The following is a 24,610-nucleotide window of genomic DNA, read 5'->3' on the forward strand; positions in this document are numbered from 1 at the left end:
GCTGATGGAGAATTCTGAGCATAGAAGTAATTTTAATTTTTTTGGTATTTCAAGAGTCACTCTGCCTGCTGGGTTGAGCACAGACTATATTTATGGCAATAGTCAAATCAGAGAGACCAGTTAGGAAACTATCACACTAAGCCAGATTGAAAGATCAAGATGGTTAGGACCAGATGGTGGAAGGGGCTGGTGAGAGATGGTCGAATTGTGCATATATGTGGAAGATGGAGGCAAAAATGATCAACTAGAAGTAAGGTATGAAAGAAAAATGAGAGTCAGGGTGATTCCAAGACACTTGAAGTGAGTAACTAAAGGCATAGCTGCTATTCACAGAAACGCAGAACTGACTGCAGGGCAGGTGTGAGAACGTAGGAGTTCGGTTTCAAAGATTTTTTTAAAACTGACTTTTAGAGAGAGAGAGTAAGAGAGCGAGAGAAACATCCATGTGAAAGGGAAACAAGGGAAACATCGATTGGCTGCCTCCTGCACGCCCCCCACCTCTGATCAAGCCCATAACCCCAGCAAGGTTGCCGGGAATCGAACCTGCAACCTTTCGGTTCACAGGACAATGCCCAACTAACTGAGCCACACCAACCAGGGCTAGGAGCTCAGTTTTAAAATTATTGGAAATGTCTGAGGTTTGGAAACTTCCATTTGGATATAGTAATATCAAATGGGTCAGTGAATACGCATAAATATACATGCCTCGAGTTGAATGAGATGACCGATAAAGTGAGAGCAGAGAGAAAAGAGGGGCAGGTTGAAGACCAGGGACTCTGACATTTCATGGTCAAGGAGGGAAGGAACCATCATAAATATCTCGGTCAGCGCTGTGGGAGGAAAACAGGTGAGTGGCTGACCTGGAGATTGACTCAAGGAAGTGTGTTAAGGATGGAATTAGCAAGTGTATTAAATAGCGCCGATTAGATAACTAACATGAGGGCTAAGAACTGACCGATGGATTTTGTCCCGTGGAGTTTCCTTGGTGACCTTTGATAAGAGCAGCTTCCCGGAGCAGTAAGAGTGAAAGTCTAATTGTGGCGGGTTCAAGGGAGAATCAGTCAGCAAAATCCAGACTGGAAAACTCTGCCAGCAAAGGAAATAAATTTCAAGGAAACAAGCATAGAGGAGAGATCCATGTTAGAAAAGATCAAGAGGCAAATCAACCAGTTGTAATGTATGAACTTTAGATTCACAAACAAAACACAAAGTAAATCCACACGAAAACTGGATTCAAACAAAGCATTAAAAAAGGTTTATGAGACTATAGTAAGTTTCACACTGACTGGATATTTGATAATATCAGGGTTACTTTATTTTTTAGGAGCGATCATTATAATTATTTGTTAGGCTACTTCATGTCTTTTAAAGATACCTACAGAAGAATTTACAGATAGAATTATATGATGCCGAGGATTTGCTTCAAAATAACCCAGTGGTGGGGCGAGGGTGGGGATAGGAAGGGGGGTGAGATGAAATGAGACTGCCGCGTGTTAGGAATTGTTAAAGCTCAACAACAGTACATGAGGGTACCGTTTTCTATACTTTTGTAAAGGTTAGAAATTTTCCACAGAAAAAACATAATAATAATAAAAGAGAGCGAGAAAGAGAGAAAGAGAGAGGAGAAAAAGACAGGACTTCAAGTTCAGGCAACTTTTTCAAAGGCTTGCTGTACAGGGGAGGAGATGAATGGGGGGAGAGTTATTTATAAGCATGTCTATTTCATTTGTTTTCTGGTGCATGTATTTCCAAGAAAATAATTCTGAAAGATCATGTAATCCTTTATAACTAGAGTTTAAATCATAATGGCGAACTTAAGAGAGGTCAAAAATTTTTATAAGAAAACACGAGCCATATACTCGATTTCAGTTGAACACAGAGCATCGTAAGGATGAGGCACGTCTTAAACCTGCTAATTCTTTTCCATGACGACCACAACCATTACTCACTGCTGCCCATCCATCAAAAACACACTTTCAGAAACCTTCAACTTAATGGCATCGATTGAAAATTGTCTTTCAAAGTTATAATCTGCTACCATATGCCTGAGTCAGAAGTGAAACAAAGAAAATTGTCATATAATCTATGTAGCTGCTTCTTAAAATCAAACTTCCCAATTCATTGATCTCCTAATAGAGTTACTGTGAAATGTTTTCCTCAATTCTCCACTGTGCTGTTTTTTCCCCAATATTGGCGGCTAAGCTAACAGGCACAGAGTTTTTGTGTTGCAACAACTACTCAGGAATAAAGAATGAGCAGGTGAATGTCCGTTTCTATGGTTTCTGTTTACAGTAGAGAAGAGCATTCGCAGAGACTGACGGCCGCTACTTTCCTTTGAAACAGAAGTTTAAGTACAGCCTTGGCCTTTGCTCCTCCAGCCTGCCCTCCTTCCATCTATTTCCTTTCTCTTCACTGGGCTCTTTCTCAATGGCCATTACCTCTAAGTTCCATTAAACATGATTTCATTTCAGTTTTCCATTCTAAGGAAAGTATCTGGACAGAAAAGGAACAGGCAGTCCGTCTGTCTGCTCTTTTTTAGTAAGTTTGTCTGACCAAGTACCTTTTGAAAAAAGATCAATTTAAGAAGAAACGACAGTTTCCTTCTTGGCTGGGACAAAGCCCCTTTGCACCGCAAAGCCCTGAGTGACAGGGATAACCTGCTCCTCTCAGCAGAGCTGGGATCCATCAGATGGAGTTAGCTCCAGGATGCAGTGAACTTCGCCAATTGCTTGGACTGCCCTCAGCAAATACACCGACTTTCTGCTGGATCAAACTAAACAATTCATTATTTATACTCCTATTTATTTCTTTACAATGGCACAAAATTAGAGCAACCATGTGTATAAAAACAGGTTTAAAAAAGCAGGCTAGGTTTATTTTTCTCATAATACTCCCTGTACAAAACTAAATCACTGTGTATTCAATGGTTTCTGTGGGTTGCAACAAGGCAGTCAGAATGTTAAAGTGTTTTGTGAGGTATATTATCTCCCCAGAAGTGTTGAACATAGATTCCTGGGAGATGGTCTTCCTTTGCACTTGAAGATTAGCTCCTGTTATGTTACTGTCAAAGTCAAATAAACTGAAAATATTCCTTTGAAAAAGAAAAAAAAATAGTATTTTCCCCATTAAATAAATGGCATAGCTTTTCAGGATAAATATCAGGCTACTTAACTGCCAATGTAAATGTACAGATAAAGTGAGCAAAATAAGTGAGCTCTGTCCTAGGAAAAGTCAGCGGCATAACTGTGCAGAAGCTTATGTAAACCTTCCTTTATACATGTCCAGTTATGTACTCTTTTTAACTCCTCAAAAAGCGATTTCATATTCTACATGTGAACATGCTATCAGAATAAAAGTTTTAATTATTATTAACATAGTATTTTTTTGACTGTTTAAATCAGGGAATAACAAATCCTCAGGTTTGCTCTAAAGGAGAATGTCAGACACACCCACCCGAATGTGTCATTACTTTCTTTGTGACACCTGCTAAGTCACTGGGAGCCAAGCAAGGCTATTAACTCCCTCTCATCCCCTGCAGACCACCTTGTATCACTATTACATTGCTTTAACCCAAACTATCCACAGGTCAACTCATTTTTAGGTCCCTGAAGTCACTTACCTGGTTTCACTCTCTGTACAATAGGTATGTGTATTTGGGGGTTGTCTTCTTCTTACAATGCGAGTGATAATTAACTCTAAAGTGTAATATATCATTTGGATGGTAGGAAAAAGGTAAAATGAGGGGAAAAAGGGTTAAATTAGCGCTTTATTTTCTTCCCTATGGACCCAACAGTAAAGCTTGAATTGAAAAGCTGCGTATGGTTACAGTCTCCTTATTACAAATCCTCACATAACACAAATGCAAAAGCTACAGGGTTGTTTTTTAATACAGTTAAAATCACATAGGCCTAGAGTCATGAACTCCCTGCGTGCCCACATTTGTCTGATTTATCTCCATTCTTAGAATAGTGTCCTTACCTACTCTTCCCTCAACTAGAAACCAAGCCATGCTACTATCTGTCAGCTCGTCTATTCTTAATCTATTTTCTCACACATTCTCTTTGTTTTCCTTAAACATTAGCTTTTTATTCTTCACATGGGATCTTCCGTTTGTTCCTTTTCAACCATCATGTCCCCTCCTCCCTTCTGTGTCTGCTTTTCCTCGTGTCCTTGTATGTTTCTCCTCTGACGCACATGGGTCTCACCCAAGGTTGAGCACCTACTAAGGGCACTTTCCTGCTTCCCTCTGCAGATCAAGGGATAACCAGAATGAACCTTATACAGATGCACATACACAGTGACTGCGAGCCCAGAAACAAGGACAGAGGGGAGGAGGTTGTGTCGAATTCCCCAGCAGGTATATGCCTGATTGAAATTGAAAAGATATAAAGCAAACAAGGTAAGAGGCAAGAGAGAGTTCCAACCAATGTTAGAGACAGGAAAGCCAAGTGGGAACAAGGGAGGGGAGTGGCTAGGTAGGTTTTTGGCCATTAGTCGTTAATTGTATTCAACTTTTCTTGTTTGGCTTAGAATTAAGACTTTCGCCTGGCAGGAGTGGCTCAGCACTTGAGCATGGATCTAACATCCAGGAGATCAAGGTTCGATTCCCGGTCAGGGCACATGCCCGGGTTGCGGGCTCAGTGCCCAGTAGGGGGCGTGAGGAGGGAGCCGATCAATGACTCTCATCATTGATGTTTCTGTCTCTCTCCCTCTCCTTTCCTCTCTCTAAAGCCAATAAAGATATATTAAATAAATAAAAAAAGAATTAAGTCTCTCAACCAAGCTCAGAAAGACAGTTTAAAATGTGATTTTTAATTAATAGGTAAAGATATCAATCTTTTTTCCTTTATAATTTAAGTTTCTAAAACATAAAACATATATGAATTGATTATTATGTATATATTAAAGTAACTTATAATAGCAATCCCCCCAAAAAAAACTTAATATATGTTCTATAGAACAAGAATAAAAAAGGAGGATTCAAAAAAGAAAGAAAATTAGCCGGACAAAGTCAAACATAGTTATTGTGCATAAGCATTTAATTGGACTCTGAGCTTCCTGGAAACTAAGAATAAAAAATTTAAAAAATGTGCTATGTAATAAATTCTTATTAACTACTATAAGGAAGTAAATTAACCTTTCAAGAGAAACAAACTTTGCCTGTGCCGATTTTATAACACAGTTTCTTACACTTTTTAAATGATTCCTTTTAGGATATCATAAAACTTATAACCCCTTATCCTAAAGAAATGCACAAATATACGTCACACAAATTTTATATACAACTTCAGAGGTTCATGGACTGCCTTGGGCCTATCTCTGGAACCAGTAGGAGTCATGGTCTACAGATTAAGGATTCTTGTCATTGGAATGTTGGGGGAAGGTAACGTAAAAGTCATAGTGGGTGCCCTAGCCGGTTTCCTCATGGTTAGAGCATCAGCCCATGGACTGAAGGGTCTTGGGTTCGATTCCTGCTAAGGGCACATGCCTCGGTTTCTGGCTCCCCAGTAATTCAGAGGACATACTTTTGTGAGGAAGATAGAGTCATGAACTACATATGTTCAACCACAATATCTGTATTTTATCTTTTGGCCAGCAGACTTGCTGTCTTTTATTTTTCATGACATAAGTGACTTCTAATCATATCTTTAAATATTCTACAGAAGTATAGAATCTACAATACTCAGAAGAGTAAATCAAATAGCTCTGTTTAATCATTCCCACACTTTATGTTATACTTTACTAGCACACACATCCAAACAATATGTTATTTGGTGTTTCTTATCTGTAGACATTATAAAATAGAATCATATTATATTCAATCTCTTAAAATTTTCTTTTCACTCAACATTATGCTTCCAAATTTATCAATGCTGTTGCATGCATCTCAATCATTTTCACTATTGTACAACAAACCACAATTTAGCCCTCTCTTATTAATGAAAATTTGGGTTGATTCCAGTTTTTGCTATTAGAAACTGAGTTTCTATCAACATTTTCTAGGTAAAAGGTTTTACTCTGGGGATGGGGCAGGGGAGAAACTTATTATTAGTAATACTTTAGATCATGGGCTAGCTGGTTATATGAATATTCCTTAATAATCATGCTTTAAAACTTACCTCAAAGTTGCAGATTTTTTTTTGTATTTATCAAATACATTTTTTAAAAATAAAGTTAAAAGAAGCCATTGATAAACTAGAATATTTTGTAATATTAAAATTTTTAGAAAATAGATAATTATGCTTTAAAAGCTATCAGGAAATTCACTAAGCACAAAAATTATCATAAGTGGGAAATCATCTGTTGGGATTCTTTGATCTCCACTAATGGTCATGTAAGTATTTTGCTTTCTACCATTTTACCATATTACCATTTTACCAAGACCTACTAAATCAATAGCATGCCTTTCTATTTTTATAAAAAGTTAGGCTTTAGATAAGAGATAGCAGAGAGCTCAAGCTGATTCAGCATCAAAACCTGTATCTGCCTGTTTTCCAATCAAAAATTGCATAACACAGATACAAGATATTGAGTCAATTTTGTATTGTTTTTATCTGAAACAGCAGCACTGTATTATAATAGCCTGAAGCTAAACAGAACATTATCCTATAATTATAGTATACAAGAGAAGGCAATTTGAGCTTATCTAACCTACTCCCCATCTGTCTTCTAAGGAAATGCAAAGAGGACCAACACATTACTGGAATAGGCGGAGCTGAGTGTATTTTTTTTATTTTATAAAATAGCACTACCACTCTAGCATAGAAAAGAAGTATCAAAATGTAAATACCATGTATATAATTAATTATTTTTAGGAGCTATTCAAGTGATTCAGTACTTCTAAGTAAGTTGTGATCATGATGGCTCCTTAATATTCTACTCTATATCTCTCCTCCACAAACTTCTTTAAAAGTTACAAATATGTGCTGCTTCTACTTTAAGACCTAGAACTTAGTTCAATCTTCCCATATGAATGAACCTAAAACTTGGGAGAATAGCACCCAAGAAAAGAACACTAATTTTTCCAACAACTTTGGGAAGGCTAAACTGTGCTAAAAATGATCCCTCAACCTATTCTCACAGTGCCCCAACCTCCAAATACCAAATATCCAAACCCACCAGAAAATGTAGAAAAGCTACCCTTTCTATGCCCTAGAGAGGGTAAAACCTTCTGTAAATCCCAAACAACATAGTCCTTTGGACCTCACACTATGCTCAGAGATGGACCCAAGTTCCATGTGTAGCGCCCTATCATACAACACTCCTTCAATCGCTCAACACAGCCTAAAACTCCCAGTACAGAGTCCCTGAACCGAGTATAAAGTTCCCCATTATAACTCTCTCTCTTTAGTGCATGCCATCGTCCATAATTACTTTATGACACTACTTTTTAGTGTCACCAGTAATCTTCCAGCAAATCTAGTGGTCTTTTCCTTTTCCCCATTCTCTGATCTTGCTTTAGCATTTGACCCAAAACCTCTCTTGACATTCCGTCTTCTTACATTGAAAAATGTGTTCTTTGTTTTTTTTCTACTTGTATGAATTCTTCTTCATTGTTTCTTCAATGTCTCTTTTTCTTCCCTGTAGAGCCCTATTAATGAGGTTTTTGCTTCATGACAACTACTTTGTTAACTCATGAATCTAAAGGTGAGCAATCTGAGATGGGCTCTGCTGATCTTAACTGGGCTTCATCATGAGTGTCTGGTCAGCTGGTGAGTCAACTGCGACAAACAGGGCCTCTCTTCCCATGGTCTCTCATCCTCCAGGAGATTTGCTTGGGGTTTTTTTGTTTTTTTTTCATGGCAGTTGCATAACTTCAAGAGCAATAAGGAAGCTAGCCCCAACATGCACATGAGTTTCAATCTCTGTTTATGTCACATTTAGTATTGTCCCATTAGCCAAAGCAAGTCACTTGGCCAGAGTTTATGTGGGAGGAGACTACCAAAGAATATGAATGCAAGGAGGTAGGAACAGATGGGCCATTACTACAATCTACACCATGCACTTACTCACCTAAACCAGGGGCATTTCTAAAGAGTTGATCTTTGCCCCTTTCTCCTGTTTCTTAGACTCTCACTTTATGGTTCTCAATAATCTTTATTTAGTCTACAATACTCTACGGTCCTTATATCCCCGTAACATCTATAAACACCTCTGTATAAATGCCTTCAAAAGTCCATCTTTATAAAATAGACTTTTCTCTTTGCTCCACTTTTTGTATTCCTAAATTTCTCGACATCTTCATTGAGATGACTTACTAGTACTTCAAATTCAACATTGCTGAAAAAATGAATGTATTGTCTTTCTTTCTATTCAACAATAAGCTCCCATAAAAGTTACTTTATGAAATGTTTATTTCTCTTAATATTTCACCATGTCCCAAGTCACATATTTTTTAATCCTCTCTTTGTCTTCTACATCTAATTTGTAGTTTTGCCTCTACTACTTACCAGATAGAAATACTCTTGGATTTATTTAAATCTGAGTTTCAATTTTCTGCCTTAAAAACAGTAATAAGAAAACTTGCCTTGCAGGACTATTATAAAAATTAATTTAGTTCATGTATATACTTTTGTGTGCTTAGCACATCGAAGGTACTTAAAAATGTTATTTCCCTTCCCCTAAGTCTTCTTGATTTTTCATTCATAAGACTGTTCCAATCCCTACTCTTCTTCCCCCCCCTCCCCTTTTTCAACAGCATCACAACTAAACCCTTATGACCTCATGCCAAGGGCCTTTGGAACAACTTCCCTACTCCTGCCTAGCTTCTCACTTCCCCAATTCATTCCCACATCATCACAGTCTTTTCAAAGCTCTGCTTTCCATGTATTTCCTGTCAGACAAAATCCAAACTCTTTAACCTTGCACACATGGTCTTTGCCAAATACTCATCCCCACCCCTTTTTCCAGATTTATTCCTCATTGCTCTCTCCAGGAATGCTTCAACTAGACCATATAACTTACCAACCCCTGAAAGCACATTTACTTCCCTTCCTCCATATTCAACAACTTGTACTAATTGTCTCATCAATAAGCACTGAGTAAAACTGAGTAAGACAGTGTTTCCACTACAGGGAATTTACAATTTCAGGAGGAAACTGATGGTCTTACCTCCTGAGATTATAAATTCTCTGGAGCAGAAACACCATCTTAAATAGTTTTCCAGGCATGATACAGGCAACTTCATAGTCTCATATGAAAGATAAAAATTGTACAACTAGCCATTATATGATAAAAGTATGAGCTCTGTAGGCAGGCTGGAAGCAAGCAATTCTCAGTCTCATCCTTTATTACCTGTGTAGCCTTCCGCAGTTTACTTAAACTCTCCTGGTTTGAGTCTCCTCATCTGTAAATTGAAGTAACAAAGGTATCTTCTTCATAAGGTTGTAATATATAAAGTAATGCAAGTGAAGTTATTTGTGTGGTGAGTAGTACAATGTTAAGCCTTCAATAAACATCAGTCATTATTAACTATTGCTCTACTCACAAGAAATACAGAATCATCAGAACAAATTATAAGGTTTGTAAAAGCTTCTTGGAAGAGGGTCATGTGAGCTGAACTCTAAAAAAAAAAAGGGGGTGCGATTTTCCCAAAACCAGGACTGATCTCTTCTACCTTTGCCCACATTCATCTACGTATTTGTTTTTTCATTCATCCATTTTAAAAAAATTTAACTGTATGCTTCATGACAGTCTGTGCTACTCTTACAACATTCATCAACATCTGACTTATGCTAGCTGAAAAAGAGAAAAGCAGCCCCTGACATCCAGGAGTTGGCCTGGCACTTATAACTAGGCCTTGCTGCTCTCCTGTTGAACATAAACAATCTCACAGAACAGCAACATCAGACAAGGCCACTCTGTGACCATGATGGACCAAAAAACAAAACCAGATCACAATTAAGTCTGAACACCCATAAAAACATGGACATTGTCCAACCACAGAAGTGCACAAACATTCACTTATTTTGGTTAACACAAGTAACTGCTGTTTCTTTACCAATTATAGCTTTAATTTCGAACTAAGATACCCAATCATACATTTATCCCCACTTCCTGACATCAGTCAGTCTAGAGCAAAGCCTTGCTTCTTTAAACCCTCCCCAAAATCATGCCCACAAATGCTATAAAGCACCTTTTCTAACACACACTTACTGAGACGCTCCACTGTTGTCCATGGTGCACGCTCTCCTTCCCTGCAATGAATAATAAGCCTCTATAGACTGTTCCTGGTGGTCTGTGGCATTGACATACATTCTTGGTATCAGTCTTATCTCCAGAGGTCATAAAATTCTCTAGAAAAGAGCACTGCCTTACTCATTTTGGTATATCCCACTATACAAAAATCAGTGCCTTTAATAAAGTAAATATATGCAAAAAGGTTATTGAATGAATATATGAATCTCATAGACTCTATAGTCTTTAATGACTAGAAATGTTGAAAAGATTTTGGAGAAAGTGGCCTGAGTCTTACTTCACAGAAATGACACAGGCATCCTCCAGAGATGACTTCCTGGAAGAAGCTTTGCAAGTTGCACAGTTCTCAGGCTTACAGGATTATGTCCCTCCTGTAATGGGAATCTTGGCATGTTGTAAATGATTAATATTCAGAAATGGCAAAAAGGATCAGAATAGCATTAGAGTAACTTCAACTCTATCAACAATATTGGCCTTTCATGGGAACCACATGGAATTCTTCTGAATTATCCAAAGCACACTGACAATGTGATAGGCAATGTGCTAATGGAAATATTTATTTTGATATACGAGTCTAACTGCCTTTCAAATTAAATATCTAATATAAAGTTCAAAAGTTCTTAGTAATAACATTTCTTGAATTGCAAGAGTTCTTAATAATAGTACTTTGTGAATTGCATTCTCCTTTTAACCTTAAAAAGGAACAGTATTGATTTTAAAAAATCTCTAATTGAAAAACCTAGTCTGAATTCAAATGCAGTATAAAATATGCCACATGAATAAAAAATAAGAAATAAAAACATTAAAGGATCTAAAACTAAATTAATTCAATTTTTAAATGAGAAAATCTAACTGACAAACTTTGTAGAAAAAAAGACATCATGACAAAAAGATCTTACACAAGAGATAGTCTATTATAAAACTTGAAATGAGCCAAATAAGCAAGAAGGTGGGAAATATAGACCACATGTTCTACATTTGCATCTATGTGTTTTAGCAAAATTCTTCTGTTACATTAATCTTCAGAGAAATACCCACATAAACTAATACAAAAGTTGCAGGCTTCAGGAAAATAGCTGTAAGGAGGTCATTCAAGATGCTATTAATCTACATAACTATCTTCCCCAGAAAAGCTGGCCCAACCCTTCCAGTGCTAAGAACCCCCATTAAAAATGGGAGTCAGAGGATGCTGCAGAAAAAGCAGCAGCTAATTAGTGAGAAAACTAGTATAAAGAACATATAATTATTTTGTTTGGTAATGTTTTAGACTGTAAGAGTGAAAATCTATTAATGCAGTATTTAGTAAAATAGTCAAACTTTCAGCATAGACAAACTCAAAATTATCTTATATGCACAATAATTTGAAATTATGTATATTAAGCACAAAAACTGAACTTACAAGTCTGGCCCACATTAATTTTGAAAATTGGGTTTTGGTTTTCTGTCCATTTAAAAGCCAGACCAGTAATTCCTTTACTCTAAATATAACCACAGTATAGTTTTATATTTATAAATGCAATCTTTAGATCCCACTTCAGTGAGATTCACAATCCGTTCCTGGCTTCATGTTCATTCTACATTACAAAGAATCTTCAAATCTGTCTGTGACCCCCTAAATTATTTCCCCGGGGGTGGATTAAAGCCACTCATTCCTGGGAACCTGGAAATTGTGCTGTTATGACTATGAGTCTAACCAAAAGTTAATGCCTAAACAATTCACTGTGGAAAGAACGCAAACAGCCTATGCCTTTAATGAGGAAACTCACTGGATTTTCCTAGTAGGTAAAAAAGCAACTCAGGAAAGTTGAAGAGCAGGGATGGCTCTGTCAGCTGCTCTTTAAAATACCTGAGATTTGGAGATAAGCAATCATCCATTTAATTATTCATTTACCCAACCAATATTTACGATTGCTGATTATGCACAGAAACCACACTAAGCTCTGGGGCCCAAGGCAATGAATGGCTCCCCTTCCCCCCTACCACACCCTGAGCTTGTCGTCTTGCAGCAAATAAATAAGCAATAGACAAAGTAGGTAAAAGGCTCTAAGCAGGAGGACCTAATGTAGTCTAGAATGCCAGGAAAAGTTGCAGGAAGAGAGGAACAAACAAGGTGAGGCCTAACAGATACAGTAGAGAAGGCCAGGGAAAAAAGAGGAGGGAGAGATTTGCAGGCCTGAGAAGAGCCAGTCCATGAGAAGCCCAAGATCACAGGTGAGGAAGAATATGGAAGAAAGACCGAAAGATGCTCAGCGTTTAAGCTGAGGCTAGAGTGGGGGTGTATGATTCATATAGACAAACACAAGAGGAGCTGCCCAACTAAATAATAAATAATATTTATTAAGCCCTCATTATGTGTCAGTTTCTCTACAGTGCACACTTTCTGTACAAATAATCTCATTTATGTCACATAACGATCCTATGAAATAGGTATTTTTATTCCTATTTTATAGATAACAAACTGAGGCAGGGGGTCAAATAATTTGCTCATAGTCACACAGCAAAGTCATGACAAAGCCAGATTCATAAAGGGCAACCAGCATTATATTTGAATTAAAACTTTACTAGTGTTTGGACCTAGTTAAAATAGCCACCAGAAAAACCCAAAGATTGCTCTGATTTTTATTTACCATATAGGTTCTCACTGTGGTACTGGCAGTTAGAAAATCCAAAGGGAATTTTCTGAGCTGATAACCAGACAGATTTAATTAAGGCAAGGTCTTGTTTGTTTGTTTTCTTTAGGAGCTTCAAGACACAGTAGACAGGACATCATAGTTGCCAAACAAAAATTAGTCCTGCTTTATCATATAGAACGTTGTGTCCACTTTGACAATATCAATTTGATGAGATGCTTGACTTTTATTCATCAAAAAGTAACACCAGGATATATATACAAAGACAAACCAAACATTTAAATACATTCACTTAAACAAAAACAAAACAATTTGAAAAATACACCAATAGAATTTTTTTAAAGGATGAATTAGAGCAAATTAGAATTTAGGCTCTAATATTTAGGACTAAGCACAGTAGTTTATGAGTTATTTCACACACAAAATTTTTTCCATCATTAGCAATTTTTGAAAACCTGAAAAGAATAAATAATCAAGGTTTTAGAGTGAAAGTGGTTCTGAATGGCATATTACAATTGAAACTTTAAAAACATTATCAATTTTATCAATTTTTCTAGAAAAGACTGACTACTGACTAATTTTAATGACTCCATACTATGTCACTTCATTGCACACCAAAAGTATTTTGAGCTCCATGTAATTGAGTTTTACTGCTGTTAATCAACTATTTTAAACTACCACTAATTACACTTACAGTTTAACTGTGATTTTAATGCAGTTCAGTTGGTTCCTTTTTTCTTCACTTCTGTGACTTGGCCATCATTCTTATAAAATTTATTTTAATTTAGCAGTTAATTATCATTTTCTTAGAAGTAGTGAAAATTTATATAAGAATGTATTATATAGAAAATTAAGATAAACACTATTATATTAACTTAAGCATAGTACATGGTAAATCATATAATATTATACCTGAGATGTAATTTATTATAAATTATTTATTTTAGCAACATATTTGTCATATTGTTATTTTACATCAAAGGATAAGGCAAGAATAATGCATCATAATTCTATAGGTAATACAGTAATTTAATAGTAGACTTTTATAATTAATCTCTTGGCACATAAATATGCTTTTGTTGATTTAAGTTATTTGTCCTAAAATTCTTATCTTGGATTTATCCAAAACATTTAATTTGATAAACAGCCATATGTATTCCTATAATGTATTTTACTTACATGTAAGTCTATTTTTTACTTAGTTTCTAAACCTATGGTGTTTCAATATACTTTGTTCTAGAGGGAAAAAACTGAAAATGCATTATTTTTATTTTCCACATATATGTATTTAGTCTTCCCTGAAAATTAGCACAAACAGAAAGAAAGAAATGATCTGGATAAAGAACAATTTGGGGGACTGCTTGCCCATAGGTGATTTTCTAGTGATTTAAACTGCTTAAAGTAGGTATGTCAGAATAGTTTGTGGATATTCTGATCAATTTTTCAACCATTGTTCCTCTACCTTTAACTTAAGATTCAAAGCCGGCTTTATATTACATCTGAGAAAGAAATCTACTGATATCTGGGTTGAAAATAACTAAGAACACTGTCTACAACCTGTATTAAATACTTATTGAATTCAGCAATATACAAATCACCAAACAGTGAAGCTGCAATTCTACTTTAAAATGGTGGTGCAAGAGAATTTTCTTTTTGAGAATATACCACTTTATTTATTCATGCCACTTTCTTCAAGCAAGACCATGGCAATAACTTTAAATTAGATAAAATCTTGAAAGAACTTTAGTCTGGCACATTAAAGAGGAGCACAATTAGGAAAATATGCCCTAAACAAGATGGAAGGAAATCCCATTACTTCATAACTTATAAAATTTTACCACTTTTATCCCATAATCATAAATTACCAACAAAATTACAAGTTACAAATATATATCCTCACTTTCTTTTTCAAGGCAGCCCATAAAACGGTGAATAGGAGAGGAATTGGAAATAATCTACTTTTACATGGCAATTAGAGGAGAAAAAGCTTTCCAGAAAATATTTCTGATACTAGTCCAATATAGCATAAAAGGGTGTGGATATCACCTAAAGCACACTTAAACAATTAGGCAAACAACTTTATAAACTCTTCGTATGTAAATGATGCTAGGAGTAAATTATGTAATTGCTGATCATTTTGCTTTTCATCAATATGTTGAATTACTTGAACTTTTTTACAGTGAAAGCAACAGAATTTAAAGTCATTGCTCTTGGCTCCGAGATTGATACATAATTACATATAATTATTTTCTAGGTGTACTTTAACTATAGCTCTAAAAACACTGTGAATAAAAAAACATAAAGAGCATTCTGAGTAAGCAGACCAAAAGAATAAGTTTTATTAAGGGATTCCATGTTGAAGATGCAGAAGAAGAAAACTCATCTATGAAAGAATCTAGGAATTCAAATTGAAGATAGAATAAATACAATCATTCGTTGTAGAGACAAAATACCTCATTAAGAATGGGTTTATTCAATTACTAGTAAGGAGACTGAATCAGTAATCAAAAATCTCCCAACAAAGAGAAGCCTAGGAATAGATGGCTTCACTGGTGACTTTTACCAAATATTTAAAGAAGAATTAACACCAAACCTAAACTCTTCCAAAAATATTAAAGAGGAAGAAACACTCTCAAACTCATTTCATAACACCAGCATTATCATGATACCAAAACCAGAAAAAGACATTACTAGAAAAACAAACAAATTAATATATCAGGCCAACATCCCTGATAAAACTAGATGCAAAAATTCTCAATAAAATTCTAGCAAACCAAAATAAGTGGCACATTAAAAGAATCATACACCAGACATGATCAAGTGGGATTTATCCCTGGAGTGCAAGGATGGTTCAACATATGCAAATCAATCGATGTGACACATCACATTAATAGAATGAAAGAAAAGAATCACATAATCATCTCAATAGATACAGAAAAGCATTTGACAAAATTCAGCATCCATTCTTAATAAAAACTCTTAACAAATTAGGCAGAAAGGGAACATATCTCAACATCATAAAGGCCATATATAACCAACCCACCACTAACATCATTCTCAATGGTGAAAAGTTGAAAGCTTTTCCTCTAAGATTAAGAACAAGACAAGAAAGCTCACTCTCACCACTATTATTCAACATAGTAGTAGAAGTGTAGTTAGAGCAATCAGACAACAAAAAAATAAATAAATAAAATGTATCAGAATTAGAAAGAAAATTGTACCTATTTGCAGATGACACTATTTTACACAGAGAAAATCCTAAAGATTCAACCAAAAACTTGTTAGATCTAATCAATGAATTCAGTAAAGCTGCAGAATACAAAATTAACATACAAAAATCAGTAGAGTTGCTATACAATAACAATACATTTTCTCAAAAAATAAATAAATAAAATAGATCCCATTTACAATAGCATCAAAAACACTAAAACAGCTAGGAATAAATTTAATTAAGAAGGTGAAAGATATTTACTCTGACAACTATAAGGACATTGATGAAAGAAATTGAAAAAGACACAAATAAATGGAAAGCTATCCCATGTCCAATGCCATGTTTTACAAAAGTAGAAAATCACCCCTAAAATGTATATGGAACCACAAAAGACCCTGAATAACCAAAGAAATTCTGAGAATGAAGAACAAAGCAGAAGACATCATACATCCTAATTTCAAAGTATACTATAAAGCTGTAATCATCAAAACAGCAGGGTACTGGCATAAAAATGGAAAAATAGACCAGTGGAACAGAATCGAGAGCCCAGAAATAAACCCAGGACTATATAGTCAACTAATACACTTCTGGGAATTATCCAAAGGAAATGAAAATACTAACGCAAAAAGATATGTGTATCTCCATGTTCATAGCAGCATTATTTATAGCAGCCAAAACATGGAAACAATCTAAGTGCTCATCAGTTGACGACTGGATAAAGAAGTTGTGATATATATATATAACATAACATTACTCAGCCATAAAGAGAGGATATCTTACCATTTATGACAACACAAATGAACCTTGAGGGCATTAGGCTAAGTGAAATAAATCAGACAGAAAAAATAAATACTTATATACGGCATGGAATATAAAACAGAAACAAACCAAAAACTCCAAACTCATAGAAAAAAGAATCAGCCTTGTGGTTACCAGAGATTGAGGAATGTAGTCCAAAGGTACAAACTTCTAGTTATAAGATAAATAAGCACTGGGAAAGTAATGCACAACACCATGACCAAAGTTAACACTGCTACATGGCACACAGGAAAGTTAGTAAGAGAGTAAATACTATGACTTCTTATCACAAGGAGTTTTTTCCCTTTATTTTCTTTTTATTGTATCTATATGAGAAGTTGGATGTTAACTGAGACTATTTTAGTATTTATTTCACAATATATGTAAATCAAACCATCAAGCAGTATGCCTTGAATTTATACAGTGATGTGTGTCAATTATTTCTCCATAAAGCTGGAAAATAAAGAAATAAATAATAACCTTTCTGGTCGTAGGGACCAGAGTCTGAAGAAAAAAGGGGCAGGGGCTGAGAATACATTTATTATACAGGGTGGGGCAAAAGTAGGTTTACAGCTTGTTCATATGGAAAATAATGCAATAATTAGTAAATAATAATACAAGAATAAACTCTGTTTCATGTACTCACAGCTGTAAACCTACTTTTGTTCTACCCGTATTGCTTAACACAAGATATTCATAAAAGGTAAAGCATTCATACATGAAATAATAATCAATTATTAAATAGGTTTATATTTTAACAATAGTCTAACGCATTTTTAGCATCTCTATTTCCTATTATTAAAAACTAACAAACAAACACACCAAACGCTAACACCAACTGTTTGCCCTGGCAATAATAACTGCAAAAGTAGTTGCACTGTGTCATCAATGCAAGTCAAGAATAAAGACCTAAACATACGTATACTAATATGCACTGCATTGAACTAAACTAATTAGGAATTAGATGACTTAACTTTCATTGTTTTCCCACTGCTTCTAATCTCACACATGTGAATATAATCAATAATCTTTACTTAATACTACCTACTGAGCTCACTGTAAAATAAACATTAACTTTCACAGTACTCATAAGCAAAAAAAAAATGAAGAAAAAGTTTGAAAAAGTCAGTGGAGAAAGATATTACACGAAGTTGTTTTTGTATAATTTCCAGGTATTAGGGCACTGTGTGGGCCATTTGGGCACCCTTTCTCAGAAGGCTGTTAAGATAAAATCCCTTCTACCTGAAATGGAGTGGAATTCTAGAGGACACAGCTACCTGCACTAAAAGTAATGAAGCAGTTTAGCCTTTTGGTGGCAAGAACCCTCATCAGTAACCTGGGTTCACAGGCGAAGGCCACGATGTTCACGTGCAAGGAATCAAGTGGCCCATTCTGACCAGGAGGCACCGCAGCAGCATCTTGCAGGCATCAAGTTTTTATTCCAGTTGAGGTGAAGATCCCAAGGGAAGCCCACTATGGAGATCTAGGACAGTCATGACACATGGGAGCACTGCTGAGAACTAAACCCAAGAGGAAGGGTCAGGAGCTATGTGCCGAGGGAAAAGCATTCTTGGCCACAGATAATCCCTGAGAATCAAAAAACAGCCACGTTTTAGTTGTGTGTTTTCTGTTTGTTAAGGAGAATCTAAATAAGTGAAGACACTGCTTGAGCCTCTAAACATTATCATTTTTTAATTGCTTATCTGGTACATGCTTTGTAGGTGAACCACTTCATATGAAACATCCAGGAATCCAGAGGTCTAGGCAACTCCAGAGACCTTACAGATGAGGAAACAGAGGCCCTAAGCAGTTAAATGAATTGAATATATTTAAGTGTAGTAGATTACAGGTTCAAGGCACTAGTATGTATTAATATTATAGTGTTTCTTCTATTGGTATACATATGTTACACTAAGGATAAAACATACATAATACCATACCTTTCATGGAAATCATGGTAGTGAAAATATAAATGCACATAAGTAAGCACTCAATAAATAATATTTCCTATAGATCATCATAGGCAATAAATATTCATGCAGGTAATTTTCTCATTTGAGAACTGATCAATCCTACTCATCAAAAGTCTGTGTCTTTTCTTTAATTAATTTCAGAGAGAGAGGGAAACCTGATCAGCTGCCTTCTGCACATGCCCTGACCAGGAACCGAACACACCACCTCTTGGTGCACAGGATGATGCCCCGACCAACTGAGCCACACTGGCCAGGGCAAAAGTATCTATTTTAATTCAGCTCTATTTAGGCCTAAAATAAAGCCTCTGTCAACATTTATAGGCTCTTAATATTGCAAAGAATTTCAAAATCACCAAGTACCCTTTTGCATTTGGATTTGAGTATTGGAAAGCAGCCATGACTCTCCATGGCTCTTCCCTACCATTTCCTACCCTGGGCCAATGAGGGAGACTGCAGTTCGCATAAGAAGAAGAAAAATGTGAGAAAATGAGTGAATCCCCCATGGTTCCTCTACTAAGGATTCATTCTATAAAATGAGTCCTGAGATCCATCCCAGTCTTGGGTTTCACTGGAACCAGGCAGAAATGAGGTTACGGTCAATGACAGACTCCACTTGCCTCTTAACCCTCCAGACCCCAAGTTTCCATGGTCAAGTCTATGTTTTATCTACTTTGTCTACAACCACCACTACCCCCTTCCCCCTTCCCCCGCTCACCGTGCCACTACTGTGCCTAGCACTTGCATGGATGGGTGGACGGACAGACATATGGATGGATAAGTGAATTAACACGTGAAATTTTCCTCTTTGGGTCTACTATAATTCATAACATTTATTCAAATGTCAGAATAAAGTCTTTATCTCCTCCCCTGGGGAAATACTGTCATTATTTTCTCATTAAAACTTACCAAATCTGTGTAGCTGGCAAGTTTTTAATCATAATAAATACCAAAAGATATCATAATCTGGGTATCATAACTTCAAATCCAGGACTCAAAGAAAAATGTCTAGTCATGAATATGTAGTGGGAAATTAGCATCTTCTAAATGTTACTTTCTATGTTAGACCTGTCTGTGCCTATCAGAATGAAAAGGGATTACGATTAAAGTTAGGGCTGGAGTTGATGCTTTAAATGTTGAGAGAGAGACTTTAGATTTCAAAGTGTCGCTTAAGGAAGAGCTATGATATACCTACAAAACAAATGCAGTTCTGTTGTTAAAGTGAGGCATGACTTATTTTACAGCCCACGGAAAGGCAGAGTATGAAATGCACCATGCGTTGATGGTGAAGACGCACCCAGAGCCCGTGGGTATACGTGCAGAATAGGAATCATTTCAACAATCGCCGGCCCGCTCACCCTCATTCAGCAGGGAGAGGCGTGTTTCCATCAGAAGGCCCCTGCCAGGACTTCCTCATAGTTTCTCGGCAGCTCTTTGGAAAACAGGGAGCTGCGGCTAAGTAGGAAGGAAAATTCATTCCCCACCCTCAGAGGCGAGAAATAAAGTGCGGGTTAGTACTACTCACGGCTCCGCCTGCAGGCTCCTGTCCTCGGCCACATAGTTGGAAGGAATATAGCCCTCCAGCCGCTGGCCAGAGCCGGCTGCCCTGGTCTCCAAGTGCCTGGCAAACCACCAGCCCTCGGGGGAAGTGTCGAGGACTTGGAGCTTGTCACCCGCGTGGAAGCTCAGGTCCTCTGCGGTCCGAGCCTGGTAATCAAACAGGGCCACGAAGTAGCAGCCCTGCGGCCGGGGAGCATCGGGGGGGCAGGGGCTCTCTGTGTTCTCAGTCGTCGCCTCGGGCGCCACCTGTTTGCCTGCCTCCCGGACAAAGCAGGGGACACAGGGCTTCAGGTACTCCCAGAGCCGCGGGCAGATGTTGCCCATGCTGCCCCGGCCGAGAGGGGAGGGGGCTTCTCTGCCTCTCCCCTGTGTCTCTGCAGGCTCACCGTCTCTTCCTCTACCAGGCCGCTCTGAAATCGGCACCGACACCGGGCTTTCAGGCAGCCCTGGCTTCTCGGAGAGACGCCCCGGCTCGCTTCCTGTGGCGGCAGCTGCTGTCCCAGAGCAAAACCCAGTGGGAGCTGGGCAGCTGCTTAGTGGCAAGATGCCTTTTCTTCTCGTCTGCTTAGGAATCCCACAACAAAAGTAAAATTAAGAGGGCTTTATTAAGAAAAGTGTCTGAGAACAGAAAAAAGTCACCTTGCCTTTTGTCCCAAGAAAAAGTTAAGGAGAGAAAGATGTTCACTCCAGGTGAGAGATCCACATCTTGCCTTTGCCAGGAGCTCTCTCCCTACGGCGGGGCGCCTCTGCAGCTTGGCCAGTCCTGACCCCAGCCAGTGCGCTTTCCCTTTTGCTAATGAATGACCAGCCAGCCGAGCCTACGGCCTTCAACATCCTGGGCTAGTCCGAACACACTGTAATAATTCCTCCTTACTTCCTGGTTTCTTTTTGTCTGTGATCTAAAGGAGAATTCCAGGCCTCTTCACCTCTCCCTTCTCCCACACCCAAGAGAGACCAGCGCCCTCATCAGGAAGCAAAACTCTAGAAGCAGCTGCCGAAAGCCCTGCTCCTGGACAAGCAGGCTAGCCCGGGGCACTTTCTGTCTAGCTGTGTTCCCGGCTCAGACACTAAGAGCAGAGATTTCCCCCTGCCCCACCCACCCGCAAAGATGAGTAGGATTGTCTTGCCACCGCCAGGAGAAATAAAAAGGCAAATTAACGTGTTTAGGTATTTGTCACTGGACAAAGGGCAGTTGGGAAAGAATCGTCGAGTCCCTACCTTTTGTCAACACTCTGAACATATTTTAATAGCTTCGAAGTCTATTTACAGTCTGGAAAAGTGTGAAAGCAGCTGACTAAAACGCTGAGAACCTGAAACATTGCTTTCTCCCACAGAGACATTTAATTTCCCATCTTTAATGCACTATTTCTGAAGCACGCACGCACGGAAACTAGGTGACCAGTGGAGAGAGCGCGTAGCAGTGCTGTGCGTGCGCTGCTGTGGAGGCTCTTTCTGTTACGCTCTGACCTCCAGGTCTGCACCGGTTCCCACTAACTTCCTTAGCAGGAGCTCGGGGCCTAATGAAGCTAAGGCCAGGACACGATCCCAACAGGCGGGGGTTAAAAAATCCTCACCTGAGGATATTTTTTCATTGCTTTTCAGAGAGAGTCAAAGGGGGGGGGGGGAGAGAAAGAAACATCGATGTAAGAGAGACTCATTGATCGGTTACCACCAGCACTCGCCCTGACTGGAGCAGGGGAATGAGCCTGCAACCGAGGTATGTGCCCTTGGCCAGAATCAAACCTGGGACCCTCTAGTCCGCAGGCTGACGCTCTAACCACTAAGCCAAACCGGCAAGGGCCAGGCCGTGGGTTTCGCTCCACTTCCCTAGTTCAGGGCAGCTGGCTCACACACGTGTGTATAGGATCCCAAGGATACCAGGCAACGAGCTTGGATGGATCAGCACACTGCCATTTTCAGTGGTAGAGAACTCTGCAAACTCATTTAAGACGTGTCACTTGTTTTTGTATAAGACATTTATTTAAAAGTTTTTCTCTTAAAAACAATCTCTCTAACCTTGCCTTGAACCTGGTAAAGCTGGCTCCCAGTACAATCTCAAAATTCCTGTTCTTTGTCAAACAGCAAGGTATTTTTAGTCATCAGAAAAACTGAAGAGAAGAAAAGAAAAAAGAAAGAAAACCAGAGAACCATGGCCTCAGCCCCACCTGCCATTACCTTGGGCTAAAATCAGTCGTTTATGGTGGACAGGTCAATTGGTTAGAACAAGGTCTCACATTCCCGGGTTTCTCCCGCCGTCCTGAGAGTCAGAGAAGCACCAATTTGGCAGGAATCACAAAGCAAAAACCGAGCTAGTTTGGTTGATTGGTTTGTTGGTTTGTTTGCCATATGGGACCTGACATACAATTCCATTTATAAAACAAAATAGCAATCATATAATATTGAGTAGGCAGAAAAATATTTTGTTCCAAACATCATATTAATTGTAAAAGTGTAGGACTCTATTAATGCCCCTGAACAGAGGCATAGATGCTAAAGTTTTTCCAGAGATACCTACATGATCTGAAATAATATTTAATAATAATATTAAAGAGACGTGCTCAAAACCCATTTGCAAGTGGCGTTTGAGACTTCAAAAATGTGAAGGTTCTAAATTCAAATATGCGTCCAGTATAGATATGACAAGGCAGTATGGAAAAAGAAAAAGTGGCAGACCTGAACAGCACAGTCACTGAACTGGTGAATAAATCTGAAAAGACGGCGACCATCCAAAGATGTCAGGCGAGCAATGGCCTGAGAAAGCTAAGCCGAGGGATGGGAAGAGAAAGGGTTTCCTGTGTCGATAGTACCAGAATTCTGCAGTCACCCAACCTTGAAGTCTTGTAGTCATCCTTTATTCTCTCCTTCATTTCTCTGAGCTAATCAACCATCAAATTTTGCTCAGTCTTTCTTTTCATTTATTCCACAATTTTTTTTTTATTCCTTCTAGATGACAGCTGGGTACTGGGCAAAAAAATAGAAGAATATTCTTCCCTAGATTATCCCAGAGGCTTCCTAACTAGTCTCCCTTCCTCCAGCTTATCCGAATATCTCTGACTCATTTTTATAATTATAACAGTGCCAGAGGCCATACATGTACTAGTAAGAGTAGCTATCAGTTTTGGAGGGCTTTCTATTTGCCAGGCACTGTGCTAGAATGTTACAAAGGATACATCATTTAATTCTCAGAAAAAAGCAACATTACCTATTTAAAAAGGTAACTTTGTGTGTTTCTTAATCTTAGGGCTTAGAGAAGTTCAGTAACTTGTCCAAGGTCACACAGCCACCAACTGGCTCAACCATGAGTAACACCTTAGCCTCAATCTGATTCCAGAGCCTCAGATTGTAACTCTTCAGTTTTGATGACTTAAAAAAAAACTAATGTCATTCTTCCATGCAAAATCCTTCAGGGACCTCCAACATGTTTGGAATAAAACCTAAACTCCTTATTTAACTGGACACACAAGGCCTTGCTAACTTCTCTAACCTCACAGCCCTTCACTCCTGCATTCACACCTTCTGATGCAGGTTCACCAAGTAACCAGCTGCTCCTGAGACCGGAGGCCCTCCTTCCTCTGTACCTTTGCTTCATACTCTGCTTCCCAGGTGACTTCCTTGTGATTTTCCCAGGCTAGGTTCAAGTGGTACCTTCTCTGCCATAATAGATTAGAGCCTTCTACTCTGTGCACCCCTGACGCCTGGCACACACGTCTACTTGTTTGCTTATTAAATTCCACTTGATTTTCTTATCTTGTTTGACTTTCCCAGAAAAATAAAATTTCTATTAATGAAAAAAGAGTTCTGTAGCAAAACTGACAAATTCAGGATAGAAAGTAACCTCACAGAGTGATCTGATCATAAATTCCTAACAGGGTAGGTTATGGCGGGTAGTCACTCTCCAGGCATATTAGCTCTTTTGGTAAAAGGTCCATCCATGCCTTAAGGAAGCCCTGTCCATTGTTCGTAGGCATGTTGGTTAACACATCTTTGAAATGCCAGAGAATCCCTTTTTTCCCCACACCCCTCAGAGGCATAACCACCCTCAAAGGAGCACATACTTGTTAACTATCCTGTGTAAACCCTGAGGAAAAAAAAACACCTACTAAGAAGGGCAACTAGTGACTAACTGGGCTCAAATTTTTAAAAACAGAAACTAGCAGCCATTTTTGCCCAGGCACCTCACACAAACTGCACATTACACAGAAGCTGGCAATGGACCACCTGCCTCTGCGCCAAACTGCCTACCT

The 24,610-nt window shown here is 38.0% G+C and overlaps 1 protein-coding gene across 1 annotated transcript in view; it reads right to left on the reverse strand.

Annotated features, from left to right (window-relative positions):
* Window positions 1-21,267, reverse strand: part of FRK (fyn related Src family tyrosine kinase) — an 82,364-nt gene extending 61,097 nt beyond the window's left edge. The window contains exon 1 of the mRNA XM_081140244.1: window positions 20,332-21,267. Coding sequence (XP_080996370.1) covers window positions 20,332-20,690 — 359 coding nt within the window. The 5' untranslated portion in view covers window positions 20,691-21,267. The remainder of the gene's footprint in view (window positions 1-20,331) is intronic.
* Window positions 21,268-24,610: the final 3,343 nt, after the last annotated feature.

This window comes from Miniopterus schreibersii (assembly GCF_964146895.1).
Source record: "Miniopterus schreibersii genome assembly, chromosome: 6".
In the NCBI taxonomy this organism is placed as follows: Eukaryota; Metazoa; Chordata; class Mammalia; order Chiroptera; family Miniopteridae; genus Miniopterus; species Miniopterus schreibersii.